The sequence below is a fragment of the Saccostrea cucullata genome, unplaced genomic scaffold, assembly GCF_032062105.1.
Source record: "Saccostrea cucullata isolate Sc308-1 unplaced genomic scaffold, CSIRO_AGI_Scuc_v1 ctg1756, whole genome shotgun sequence".
Classification (NCBI taxonomy): Eukaryota; Metazoa; Mollusca; class Bivalvia; order Ostreida; family Ostreidae; genus Saccostrea; species Saccostrea cuccullata.
The window spans coordinates 45,125-59,196 of record NW_026937535.1 but is presented as its reverse complement, the minus strand read 5'-3'; the positions used below and the strand labels follow the sequence as shown (position 1 = coordinate 59,196).

Below are 14,072 nucleotides of genomic sequence, written 5' to 3'. Positions count from 1 at the left end.
AAAAAATTTAATATTTGGAAATATTTTTGTATGTATTATGCAAAGAAAAATTAGAATGAAATTTTATTACCTTGCCTTTATTGTAGTCAAATGGGGGCACTGTCAAGATATGGACCATTTTTTGTGTTTTTATACACAATTACATAGTAAAACTCTCCAAAAAACAAAGAAATTGAAAATTAAAAAAAAAATACATGATGAATATTTTTGTTTTTCACATATATCATGCAATTTATATTCTTCTAATAAAAAATGAAAAGAAAATTGAAGGTAGCCTTTATTGCAGTGAAAAGGGGGCACATCGAAACAAAAAATTAGCACTTATTTTATCCAACTAGACATGAAATAAGTCGCCATGGGTGTACATAACATCAACAAACGATTGCAATACTGTATTAGTTTCTAAAAAAAATAAATAATTCTTACATTTTGAAATAATTCTCTCTTCATGCTTTCTTTTTTTTTCTTTATACGCGACGTTGTTATACATGGAAAAGGGGGAAGGGGGGGGTAAAAGGCGAAAAATGACGAATTTTACTAAATATCATGTAATATATAGAAAAATGAAATATATCGGAGGTTGCATTTAAATGATTCAAAAAACTGATTTTTTTAAATCAAGCCAATTCATGCATATTTAAGTCCTCAATGAAAAAGGTGTGTATAAAGACTTCAACATGTTCAAGGAGAAAGACTAAAATCGTTTACTTTCGGTTGCAGTGTTTTTTTTCTTTAACTCACAAATTGAAATAAAACAAGGTAAAATTAATGAATATGTACCAAGAAATTGAGACCTCAAAATAAATCATGTCCCAAAGTTGTTTAACAATTAAAAAAAAATATTTTTAAAAAAAGCATGTAAATAATAGAAATACCAGCTTTCAACATGTACAGTCTATAGAGTTACCAGGTATGCAGGATCAGCGAAACATTTTAGCGCAATTTGACGTCATTTTAATTGTGACGTTATTGTATTCAATTGTGACGGCAGTCAAGGGTACTGTGACGTGCCTGAGTCGACTGCGTTAAAACGTATGCGCAGTTCAACTAGATCGGGCCTCGTTAAGTTTTCATATACATACGTTTAGTTTGATTCAAATCTACACTGTCTGTACATGTAGTATACATGTAATTGTGAGTGTAAAATTTACAATCATTTTGTAAATCCTTGTCAGATTCACTTTTCACTTAAAGCAACTGACAATCTAAAGTACCCGGTATGTCTTTTACAGATGTGAACCTCTTTATCAGTGTTAGATCAGTTTAAAAATCTGTTTTAAAAAACTCAATGAAATTCGATATACAGTAAACATTGATGGTAAATACCAGTCATTTAGACACAGACAAAAAGCAGTGTGTGTGTGTATTGGGTCGTAGACTGACTACACACAAAAGACAACAGAGCAATGAAAGAAGACACAATATGTAAAGTGGCTACCAATTGTCAAAATCATTGTTTTGTAGTTTCTAAATGAGAAGCTAATCAAGTGTTTTGCTGTTTTGGTATTGTTTAATAGGTTTGTGTTGGTAAAATGGTTTTGAGTGTTCTCGATAATTGGCCAGTGTTTTAGGATAAAAGTATTATTATGTAATTTAAAAATGTAGCTACCTTTTCAGATTTGCTAGATGTATTTGATTTAAAAAAATATTAAATTACATTTAAATGATATTCTAATCTATATTTCCATTGGTAGCTTTCTCTTTAATAAATTCAGTACACAATGGACTCTTGAAACTCTTGTCTTTCCAGCAGCCCTAGTCCTTTAATGACCACACCTAAGGCATCGACTCGTGTTCCCAAACACCCAGCGGCTCGGGTACTGGAGGAGAATCTGGAGGAGCATGGGGGTGTAAGGGGAAGTAATAAGGTAATTTTAAGGCACCACACCGAAACAGTCTTAAAGGAAATGGTCTGTTTTTCACATTTCACACATCACAATTCTTTAAATGGTTTTCTGAAAAGTTTTACAATGGATTGATGCTGTGATTGTATACATTTTCAAAGAATATCCACAGAATACATCTTGATAAAACAATAACTTTTCCACTTCAATACATAAGCAGTTCATAAGTTAGAAGTTATAGTGAAAGGCATGTTTGTTGTGTATTGACCATTCTTGACAATAACAGTGTTGACATCTGAAATTAACATCTGTTGTGTTCTGTACGTAAAGTTCATGTTAGACTGAGAGTAGAGAAGTTAATGGTACTGAATGGGGTGTGTGTATGATTTGATTATTATGGATTGAGATTATGGTATCTGTAACAGGAAGTATTCTTTAGATGATGTTGTAAATCATAATGTGCCATATAAACATTTAATTGTTGTAAACCTCAGAATGATTTTCATCTATCCTGGTTTATATCTTCCCTACCCATCCCTTTCTCTTACACATCATTTTACTAATTAAAAAATAAATATTTGATTTAGAGGCAAATATTCGTTAAGAACATGGTAGAGGTTAATGAATAGAATGTTTTGATTTTTTAATTAAGTTTTATTGCCAAATAATTGATTTTATATTCAACAGAATTGCTATTTTCATACATTTTTCCAGTGATTCTTGTCAACCAAAATTTATTCTATACAGTTTAACATCAACAACAAAAAATTAAAATTAAAAAATCTGGTAGAATCTTGTACAATAAATCTGACTAGAATGGATTTTTCAGAATTAAAAAAAAAAATTCAATATTTTCTTAAGAAAAAATCGGAACTTAATTGATTCAGACAAAACAGTGTGTTCTAACTTCATACAGATTGCTGCTTTGTGTGCAAGAGTTGAGGGACTCATTGCAATGAATTTGTAAAATCATGTATTTTTTACAATGGAAAATAAATCATAAAGTTAACCTAACACATATGTTTTGAGTGTTACAAGCTTGACCAGTGATTTTTTGACATTTTTTATCCTGTTCAGAACAACAGTGATGAAACTGACGAATTGAAATACTACGACGCTTACGAATATCCACCTAAGAAGGTATTCTCCACAAACAATTACAGACTTCAGAATCTGTGATAATAAATATATTACCCCTTCTTTTTCTGTTCCATAACCAGCCTTTTTCTAACTAATCTGCTGACATTGTGTTGCATAATGGAGTTGCATTTTGTCTTGTGTACTGGATGTTTTCAATATTTTTTTTCTTCAAACGTAAGGTGAATTTAAGGACTCATTTATGCTGAGACTTTTGCATGATTTTTTTTTCATTTCAAATAAAATATTTTCAGCATGTTTTTATCTTAAAAAGGCCTAAGCAATGGCAGACTTAAGCTTCAGTTGCTTAAACAGAGCAAGTGAAAAGTTTAAAACTCAACAGTCATGATGCTGTGTCATACTTTGACTATGAATAATAAACTTGTTGAAGTACAGCTGTGCATGTCGGCTTTAAGTAAAGATCTGCTCTTATTCCAGCATTTTAGCTCACCTGAGCTAAATGCTCAAGTGCTTTTTACTGATCAAAATTTTTCTATTGCCTTTTGTTGTCTTTGTAAATGTTTCACATTTTTCTTCTTTAGAACCAATGAGCTAATGTCAAGCAAACTTTGCATAGAGTATGGGGAAGTATCCTTTGCTGAAGGGGATAATCTTACGTTTGTTCAGATGAAGGTCACCCATTCATTCAAATGGGAAATAATCAAGAAAAGGCAAATAAAGGGCATGGTTTCAAAAATTTATTTTATCAGGAACCACTAGGCCAGAAAAGAAGAAGCCTATGTGTAAGCTACGGGAATAATGTAGAATGAAATGAAATTGTTCAAATCATGGCCCTTTGGGGTGTGATGAAGCAACAATATGGCTACACAGTTTTAATAAGGATAATATTGAAAATAATCTTTACATATTGTTCTAAAGAACAACAGGGCAAGGATAAGTCACATTGATCTGCGAGCATTGATGCTGTCTCAAATGAACAAATTCTGCTAAGATTTCATATTCCATTTGGTACTCTGTTAAGTTTCACTTGCTTTCAGTGTTAAGCAGAAAAACCATTGTATGTTGTCTTTTGTACATAACCATTTGTAGGTTTCATGATTTGTACATTAGACATAGAACATCATATTATATACGTCACATATCCTTATATCAGTATATATCTATTATAACATGCATATGTAACTTTCAGGGAACACCAAGCATTAGTACTGTTTTAAACTGAGTACCATACAGAAGTTCATTCTTATTAGTGTGTTACTATATATATTGGTGAAATTTTCACAGGTATCACTGTCAGTATTAATGAAGTACACATTATTAAGCTTTTACATGTATTATTTGAGCATGTGTATGCATTGGTTTACTGTGAGTGCACAGAATGTTGGAAATTTAGTTTTTTAACATATGTGTGTTATTTTAGTCTTGTCTATAGTTGCAGCATTAGTAGTTGGTAGATTAGAATTGGTGTAACAGTGCATCTAAATACTATAATTTTCTGGTCCCATCCAAACTTTAAAAGCATGAAAATTGGCTCATACATAAATTTTTAAGATTTATCCCTTAACAATGATTTTCTTTCTATTTTTTTTTTAAAGAGAGTTTTGTCAAAATCAGAAAATTTCTGAATTGGAAACAAGAAATAAGTTTTCATCTGATTTCCCAAAGAAGGAAGTGTGCTTGAAAAATATTTGCATTTTGTAGACAATACAATTATAAATAACAGAAAATGTCTGTTTGAAGACATTGTTTTGTTTTGACAGGATGGTAAAGAAATGACAGAGGCGAAATCTCCGGTTGATAACAATATTGTACATCTAGTCCAGGTATGTAAATCACAACAAATGTAATATTGTATCCAGTCAGTATGTAATGTACAACACAATGAAAAATCAGTTTACAACCTTAAATAGTTATTCAAGTAGGTGGCTATTTAGACTACACCTGAGGAAAAGAATTTTCAGGTATTTTGGATTTAATTTATTCTGGAGTTATCTCTCTTCTCAGAGGGATATTCAAACTTAATTGGGTGTATAACACTGCAAAAATTGCAATGATATACAGCTAATTTAAAGCAAAATTGTCATACATTGTACAGACACTTTAACTATTATAACAGTATGTTACAGTATGTTGATTTTTTCACTTATTGTGAAACTTAATCACGATCTTCAAGACAAGTGTAGACATTATACATATATTGTAGAATTTCAGTTTAGTTTTTCCATAGAAATAGAACCTATGTGTCTATCCAATATGCTTTTTCTAGTAAATATCAATTAATTTGTAAAATAATGTTAGACCTAGATAATCCAAAGTCATGTTATGATAGTGCAAACCTGTTGTATTGATGCTTTTAGTTGTACTTTATACTTACATGTAGATGTAAGATATAATACATGTGTATATGTTAGATATAATTATTACCTTATTAACCTGTGTTTACCTGTGTTGTACCTGTAATTACTCTAGGAACAGAGCAGCAATAATAAGGTAGATGTGTGTGGCTTACCTAGGTAGTGCTAAAATACCTGTATCCTTGTCTACTGTTCTCTGAATCCATCTTAAGCCAATTAGTGTAAGATGAAACATGACTGATGCTTTAAAAGAGTCAGTGCTGGTTTTTCTACTCTTTTACTGATGTAAATTTCATGAATACATATACCTACCTCTGGATAAGGTAATTTTAAAAACAACTATTTCACTTGAAGTAAGACAAATAAAAAAAAAAATTTTTATGAGAGTTTGTTGCTTGTTTAGTATCTTTAGAACTCTGCAGTTCAGTTAAACCCATTTATAACAGACACGGCTTCTGTGACTTCCTGCTTTCAGTGAGGAAATAATCATTTCATAAGTTAAGGATATAGAACTGCTTTCAAACAGAGAAAAATCTGAAGAGTTTCTATCACTGCATATATAGTACAGGAAATAGATAATACAGCTTTCTTTTAAGATTCAGAGAACAGTAGATTTTGTGTGTCCTCACACAATGTAATATATGATCACCTGTTTGTTGAACTTTGACCTGGATGGTGATTGGTTAATGGACTAACACCTTGTTACAGCACCCATGTCATTTTATCTATACCCACCCAACTCTGTGACAAAGTAACTAATATGTGTAAAGATTTGTTTTTCTGAAACTGGTGAAAAACAATTCATTCTATAATTAAAACATTTCTTGGTTTTGATGAAACTGATTCTTTCACCCTTCTCCCAAACCCCATACCTTGTGTAAATAATTTATATAAATGAACTAAAATTTGTAATGATCAATATTTTCTTGTATATTCCTAAGGTTTATTTACAGTAGGGAAGAGGGGAAATATTACAGGATTCATATACAGTATAATTTGTATAGATTCAGGTACTCATTAACATGGGTACCTGATTATATTGATTGCATGCATATACCCCAATATCAATAGTAGATATCCATTACAATGTATCATGAAAAACAAAATCAAAAATTATTTTCATAATTTGATATTGTGTAAAAATTAATCCTCAGATTTTTTTATTTATGTAAAATATGTAATATCTAAATTTAAATTTATTTAATTAATTCTCAACAGGTGCTAAAATACTCACAGTCTGATGTGAACAAAATAAAGCAGGAGTTAGAGCTGGACTTTCAGGCCCGACTCCTAAACAAGGAGCGAGAATGGAGCCAGAAACTGGGGGCTCGGGACAAAGTCATCACAGAGCTACAGGAACAAAACAAACTGTACAAGGCAACCAATGAGGACATGAGGTCAGTCTAAAAAGGGGTAAAGATTGAGAGGACAATTTAGAAAGGGGTAATGATGGGGGGGAGGGAGTCTAGATAGGGGTGATGATTGTGGTTAATGATAGTGTTTATTAGGTCATTATCAAATGAGGAATATTTTAGTGATGATGAGGTCAAGCTTAATTGGACAGTATAGATGAGATCAATTTAGAATGAGATGGTAGTAGAAAGATGTGCCTATATTAAGGTATTAATGAAAATTGTAGTTTTTGAATGTGGTACATTTATTTACATGCATGATCAGATCAGCTCAGAATAGGGTTGTATTGAAGGAAATTAATGTCAGGTCCATGAATGAAAAAGCTGAACGTTTGACAAGTATTTACATTAACAAATGATGAGGAACCTAATCGGTATTTAAAAGTGATCAGGAAATAGAAATATTGTAAGCATTAAAATAAATTTTTTTGTAGTTATGCATTTTGCTGTCTTTGTTTTGTAGGGCAGTTGTTGCCGAGTTTGAGAAGACTATTGCCCAGTTACACAGTGAGTAGTGAAAAGTTGATTTTAAACAATTAAATACCCCCACTTAACTTGAATATGATAACCATGATAACTAGATATAGAATTTATATCTTAGAAAGCAGAATCTTTGAGAGTTTACATGTTGTTTATTTTCTTTTGATAGGTGAAAAAGAGAGATCGGTGAATGAATCCCAACAGACATTTGAAGAAGTCGTCAAGGAGAGAGACCAGGTAAACAAAACAACAAACAGTAGAAAATTCATTATCATTTTTATGCATATTGTATGTTGAGATCTTAATCCTGGTCAAATATATACTCCAGACTCCACAATCAAGAAATCTTAGTACATGTATGAAGATATTTGAAATATAAAATTTGCTTCAAAGTATTGGGGGCTTCCTTTTGGTGGTTCAGATTTTTTAAAATGGCAATCCATTAAACTGAGAACATTTTTAGTTATTTATATACTGCACATATTTGCAGGCCTTAGAAGATCTTCAAGGAGTGGAAGCCTCATTTTCAGATTTGCACAGACGATACGAGAAAACAAAGGGTGTTGTGGAGGGGTTCAAAAAGGTAACTATGTTGTGCGCTATAGTGTTATATAAATGTCAGCACTTTAAAAACTAACAAAAAGCAAAAAAAAAAACTGTTAGAATAGTTTTACTTTTTGACATTGGTTGCATACAAAAAGCTGATTTCAGCCTAACCTTTTAAATTAAAATACCAGTATTTTCTTCTTTCCAAAATTTGGGCAACCAAGTTTTGCCTTTGGACAAATCAAAATTTGAGTTCATATGCCCTATGGACAAGTGAATCTGAAAGTTAATGTCTATACCCGAGATTGAATAATTATGAAAGAGAAAGAGGGTTCATCATACGTGGACTGTTGTGGAATGTTTATCAACTATTCTCTATTGTAGAATGAGGAAGTATTAAAGAAGTGTATCCAGGACTACCAGAGTAAACTAAAGGTCGCCGAGGACAAACTACAGGAATTTGTACAGCAGGCAGAGACCAAGATTGACAGGTGAGTATTGTCCACGTGTCATACAGAAGGCCAAAGTATCATAAAAATCAGCATATTAACAAGTGTTTATACTCACGACCTGATTGATATGCCCTGTGTCCAGACCATCCAGCAATAATTTTCTCTGATTGCGCATTTAAATCTTTAGTTAGTACTAATATAGATGTACATAAATTTTGTCATTGGTAAGAAATACCTGACTGCAGCATTAAATATGTGCAATCCTAAAAGAAGAATTAAGAATTGATATAATATACGAAAACTACTTCAATAACATACCTGTCATGTTTTTTCTCATCTTATTTTTGACAGGAATAAAGTGTTATGCAATATTTTTTTGGAAAATTTTGAATAATTCTGAAAAATGCCTCTGCTGGTCCACAGTTTAAGAAATCTTTTGATTTTGTCTATATATTGTAGTGCTAACAATGAAATGGAGCGCACTCGTAAGGCGGCAGCATCAGACATCGCTCGTCTGGAGGCGGCGGTGAAGAAAGCGGAACTTCAAGTCCAGAGTCTACAGAGGTCACTGGATCAAAAGGTAAATAGTCTCAGGGGATGGATCTTAATGTGAGTTACAGGGGATGGATCTAAATGTTAGTTACAGGGAGTGGATCTAAATGTTAGTTACAGGGGATGGATCTAAAGGATGGTTACTCTCAGGGGTGGATGTAAAAATTTGTTACTCTCAGAAGTGGATCTAAATGTTTGTTCTCTCAGTGGTGGATCTAAAAGATCGAAACTCTCAGGGGTGGGTGAAAAAAATTTATGGGAGTTTTTCAATTACATTCACATCTTTTTGACTTTTCAGTTTTCTGTTTTCTTACTAATCATATTTTTTGCCTGTCAGGTAAAAGAAAATGAAGAATTGACCTCAATATGTGATGAACTGATAGCAAAAGTTGGAAGCTGAAAACACTTCCATATCAGTGTACTGTTATCAACCCAACTCCATACATGAGACTGTTCACCAAGTTTCATATAAATTCCTCGAGATTGAATGACTTGGTAATTAGAGTGCTTTATTGAAAATGAATACCTGCTTTTGGAGAACTGCCATTATTATTCATCACTCAGTTTTGATATATGTCATTTTATGAATCTGATTCATGATTTATATGAATATATGCTGTCAACGTTCATTAATTTTTTGCCTCCAGTATAAGCTTAATTATTATGATCTTAATTGAATTTGAACAAAAAATTTGATTTTTTTCTGCTTCTAACATGCTTACAACTAACATAAAGCTTCTATTTGTACACAATAATTGTTACTTTTGATATACATTATACTCATTTTTTCCCTAATAAAATTCAGGTACATGACTTTGTTTGAAAGAGAGAAACCGATAAACTGGGTACCCAATGTGATACAAAAACCATTTTTGTTCTTGTTAATAACAGAATACAGAATTTATTGTTTCAGAAATATTTTACTATGTATTATTACAGTTTGTTATGTTTACAATGCAAATTTTATTTGCTGTGAAAATGATATTCCTATGATATATATGTTACTGAACGAATTGTTACACCTTGAATTTCAAATGTACTTATAAATTGTGCTGAAACTTTGAACATATGAAAAGTATAGGAATGAGGGATGTATGTTCATCATTATAGCTATTTATATTATTTAAAATTCTTCAAAGTGTCATTTACGGTTCATTGTTCCCTGATATGTACATGTATGTATAGAATTATCATGATTTTCATATATATTTCAACAACTGTTGATAGGTTTTGCAAGAGTTATCCTCCTTAGGTAAAGTGATGATCACCGTAAAAAACAGATAAGAGAGTTTAATGTGAGGATGATTTTTAAGATCATTTCGTGATGGATATAAATATCATAAAAAATTGTATAATGAGGACCCTGCAATTAATTCACAAAACCCGTAAAACACCAAATAACCACATTCACAATGATTGATTGATACAAATTTGTCACAATGTACACTATTTTAATTTTACAAATTTATGCTAGGTTTATTTTTTGGTGCTTTGTTTGATTTTGAAGAGGAATTAAATCTCGTTTATTGCACTGCATCCCCATGACTGATTTTTCAATACACTATACATATACACAGGTGCACTGTCTCACAGGCATTTTATGAAATGAAAATTTTCAAATGATAAACATTACATAGAAACATACATACAGAATAAGCATAGTATCATTTACACCATTTATAATTCATGATATATATGGATCAAGTTTGCTAGAAATTGCCTGTTCTGGGTTGACTACCAGCACACTTTTGAAGAAAATGATTTTCACAAGAGAAAAAAGGGAAGAGATAAAAATATTATTCAAAATAAAATTTGCATCCATATTATAAATATCATATGCTGAAATATTTAAATCTAGTGCAGAAATGGAGGAAGTCAAAATCAATAAATCTACTCCTAGAAATATTTTGAAAGGTAAATCCTAATTACAAGGTGGAAATCTTTTATTCAATAATTTTGTTATATCAGCAATGCGATGAGAATACAGTACATAGGAATTGTGTGTTTACAAATTTGTATAAATATTGAGTTCAGAATGTTGTACAATAAATTAAAGTCTGCAGTTGCCATGATTACACATTTTATCATATCTGGTCATTTTGTTGCAATTTCACTTGTGCATGTTATTTGATATACTATGATTTTTATTAAAAATTCAGAGATGAGAAATTGTAGTGGTTGTTTCTTCTTGGACTGCTTACGCAACAAAGATATTGATGTGAGCTCTTTATTATAAAGGTCCTAACCAGTGTTTGGCTAATTTAATGCCAGTGGTTGTATGTTAACATTTGAACTTTAGGCCTCTCTAAAAATGCTGAACTAATTATACCCCACGCAACTAGTTGCGTGAGGTATAATGTTTTTGACCCGTCCGTCAGAGTGTCAGTCAGTCAGTCAGTCAGTCCTTTTTTTTTTGTCAGCGCAACTCCTCATAAACCGCTGCACAGAATTTCGTCAAACTTTGCAGGTATTTAGGACACAATTTGTAGATGTGCATATTACCAGGAAATTCCGATTCCATTATTTTTTCCGGGAATTTCCGCACTTTTTAGCTTAGGCATTTGGCCATACCTTGAATATAGAGATGAACAGTTTGTCAGCGCAACTCCTCATAAACCGCTACACAGAATTTCGTCAAACTTTGCAGGTATTTAGGACACAATGTGTAGATGTGCATATTACCAGGAAATTCCAATTCCATTATTTTTTCCGGGAATTTCCGCCCTTTTTAACTTAGGCATTTGACCATATCTTGAATATAGAGATGAACAGTTTGTCAGCGCAACTCCTCATAAACCGCTGCACAGAATTTTGTCAAACTTTGCAGATATTTAGGATACAATGTGCAGATGTGCATATTACCAGGAAATTCCGATTCTTTATTTTTTCTTAGAATTTCCGCACTAAAAACTTAGGTTTTTGGCCATACCTTTATATAGAGATGAAGAGTTTGTCAGCGCAACTCCTCATAAACCGCTGCACAGAATTTCGTCAAACTTTGCAGGTATTTAGGACACAGTGTGTAGATGTGCATATTACCAGGAAATTCCGATTCCATTATTTTTTCCGGGAATTTCCGCACTTTTTAACTTAGGCATTTGGCCATACCTTGAATATAGAGATGAACAGTTTGTCAGCGCAACTCCTCATAAACCGCTGCACAGAATTTCGTCAAACTTTGGAGATATTTAGGACACAGTGTGCAGATGTGCATATTACCAGGAAATTCCGATTCCTTATTTTTTCTTAGAATTTCCACACTTTTCAACTTAGATTTTTGGCCATACCTTGAATATAGAGATGAAGATTTTGTCAGTGCAACTCCTCATAAACCGCTGCACAGAATTTCGTCAGACTTTGCAGATATTTAGGACACAATGTATAGATGTGCATTTTACCAAGAAATTCCGAATCCTTTATTTTTCCGGGAATTTCGGCACTTTACAACTTAGATTTTTGGGGATATCTTGAATATAGTGATGAACAGATTGTCAGCGCAACTCCTCATAAACCGCAGCACAGAATTTCATCAAACTTTGCAGATATTTAGGACACAATGTGTAGATGTGCATATTACCGGGAAATTCCGATTCTTTCATTTTTTCTGGGATTTGCAGCACTTAGAGTTTTGGGGGAGCGTGGGGTATGTGAGCTTGCTCACTTTTTCTTTTATTTCAGAAAATTATATCTTGTAGCATCTATGGGTAAAGATGAATAAACAAAACATTGAGTTTCATGGTCTTTAAATCCCTGGGGCTTGAGGGTGAGGCTAAAATTATCAAAATGCAATCTCTAAAAATCTTCCTCTTTAATTTACTCTGACCCATCAAGCAGTGAAACTTTTGGCAGGCTGGCATAGGCATTGAAATCCAAGTAAAATTGTGAAATTCATGGCCTGCATGTGAGGTCATGGGTCCAGTTAGAGTGTGAATTATTTATGAGTTTAAAAATACATGCATCTTTAATTGCTAGAATTTTTATTTTTCACATAAGAAATTGACCCAGATATTTTATTAATAAAAAATGAATTCCTGATGCTTGTCATATTTTCTGATTTTAAAAAATCTGAAATAGAAAAGGGTACTTCAACGAAAAAAGAAATGTTTTAGAATTTGTACCATTAATTTGATATTCAATTTATTCTGCGTAAATTTTGTGATAGATAAGTTTTAATTACATTTTGTTTTTATGGAAATATATAAATAAAATGTATATGTATACTCAGTCTTATGTGTGCGTTCATTAAAAAATTAGTAGTAAACTCTTATCAGACATCGACGTACGTATTTACATACATGCAGAGCCATTCACAAGGTCTCTTGTTTCAAAATGAGTCTTAAAGGGACATGGGAACACTTTCGCCTGATTTTTTTTAAACCAGTTTTATTGTTTACAATTCCTACCTAAGGCAATGCTAATGATCAGCAAAAATTTGAACATCATTTGTTGATTTACAATTAAAAGAGATACAGAACTTAAAATTCTTCATAATGTAGACAAGACTTGTGCCTTGTTTTTGCATGTTTACATATAAAAAAAATCATATTTATAAAAACAAGATTCAGCAAATCACTAGAAACTGTCTAATCATATTTAAAAAGAAATGCTTTGATCGAACATATATTAGCATATTTAATCTATGTTAACAAAACATGGCACGTTTTGTTTATATGGAAATATATAAATAAAACGCTGAAATTCATTTCCGGAAATATGCATAGCATTTCCGACATCTTTTGTTTTCATTTCCGACATAATTTTTTTTTTTTCATTTCCGGAATTTACCTGTGCGGCAATTCAATGTTTTCAAAGTAAAAGAAAATGGAATTTCAAAAGTATTTACACTAAAAATATTAGTAATTTAAAAAAAAAAACAAACATCTATACATATATGGATACATGTAGCACTAAGGTTAGTTAAAAGAGTTCAATGAGCATAAAACTTTTTCACCACATTTAATGAACACTAAATTAAATGTCAGTGACAGCACCATACTTATGTCCAAGTTACTGATAGATTTAAAAAAAATGGATTACAATGATTTATTCCTTTAAATCGTTCATAAGTAAAGATATCAAATCTATTACTATAGGTACTACATGTGTATTTGAAAAATGTCGGAAATGAAAAGTTGATAATTACCAAAAACTCCGGAAATAAAATGCAGCCAAATAAAATGTATACTGTGGTATCTTTTATCTCAACTCATTAGGATATATCGTATCGACGTAGGAATGGAAATTACCATTGTTTATTGACACTACGTCGTCGATATATCTAAAAGTCGAGTTGAAGGCCACAGCAAGTGTTTTCCCATATATATAGTTTTGTAG

General features: G+C 31.8%; 1 protein-coding gene across 1 annotated transcript in view; it reads left to right on the top strand.

Annotated features, from left to right (window-relative positions):
- The window catches only part of LOC134248344 (transforming acidic coiled-coil-containing protein 1-like), a 30,849-nt gene extending 19,942 nt beyond the window's left edge, over positions 1–10,907 (top strand). Inside the window, exons 7-17 of the mRNA XM_062730750.1 lie at positions 1,751–1,868; positions 2,922–2,984; positions 4,703–4,765; positions 5,412–5,432; positions 6,515–6,693; positions 7,172–7,215; positions 7,358–7,425; positions 7,679–7,771; positions 8,119–8,225; positions 8,646–8,766; positions 9,076–10,907. Coding sequence (XP_062586734.1) covers positions 1,751–1,868; positions 2,922–2,984; positions 4,703–4,765; positions 5,412–5,432; positions 6,515–6,693; positions 7,172–7,215; positions 7,358–7,425; positions 7,679–7,771; positions 8,119–8,225; positions 8,646–8,766; positions 9,076–9,138 — 940 coding nt within the window. The 3' untranslated portion in view covers positions 9,139–10,907. The remainder of the gene's footprint in view (positions 1–1,750; positions 1,869–2,921; positions 2,985–4,702; positions 4,766–5,411; positions 5,433–6,514; positions 6,694–7,171; positions 7,216–7,357; positions 7,426–7,678; positions 7,772–8,118; positions 8,226–8,645; positions 8,767–9,075) is intronic.
- The last annotated feature ends 3,165 nt before the right edge of the window (positions 10,908–14,072 follow it).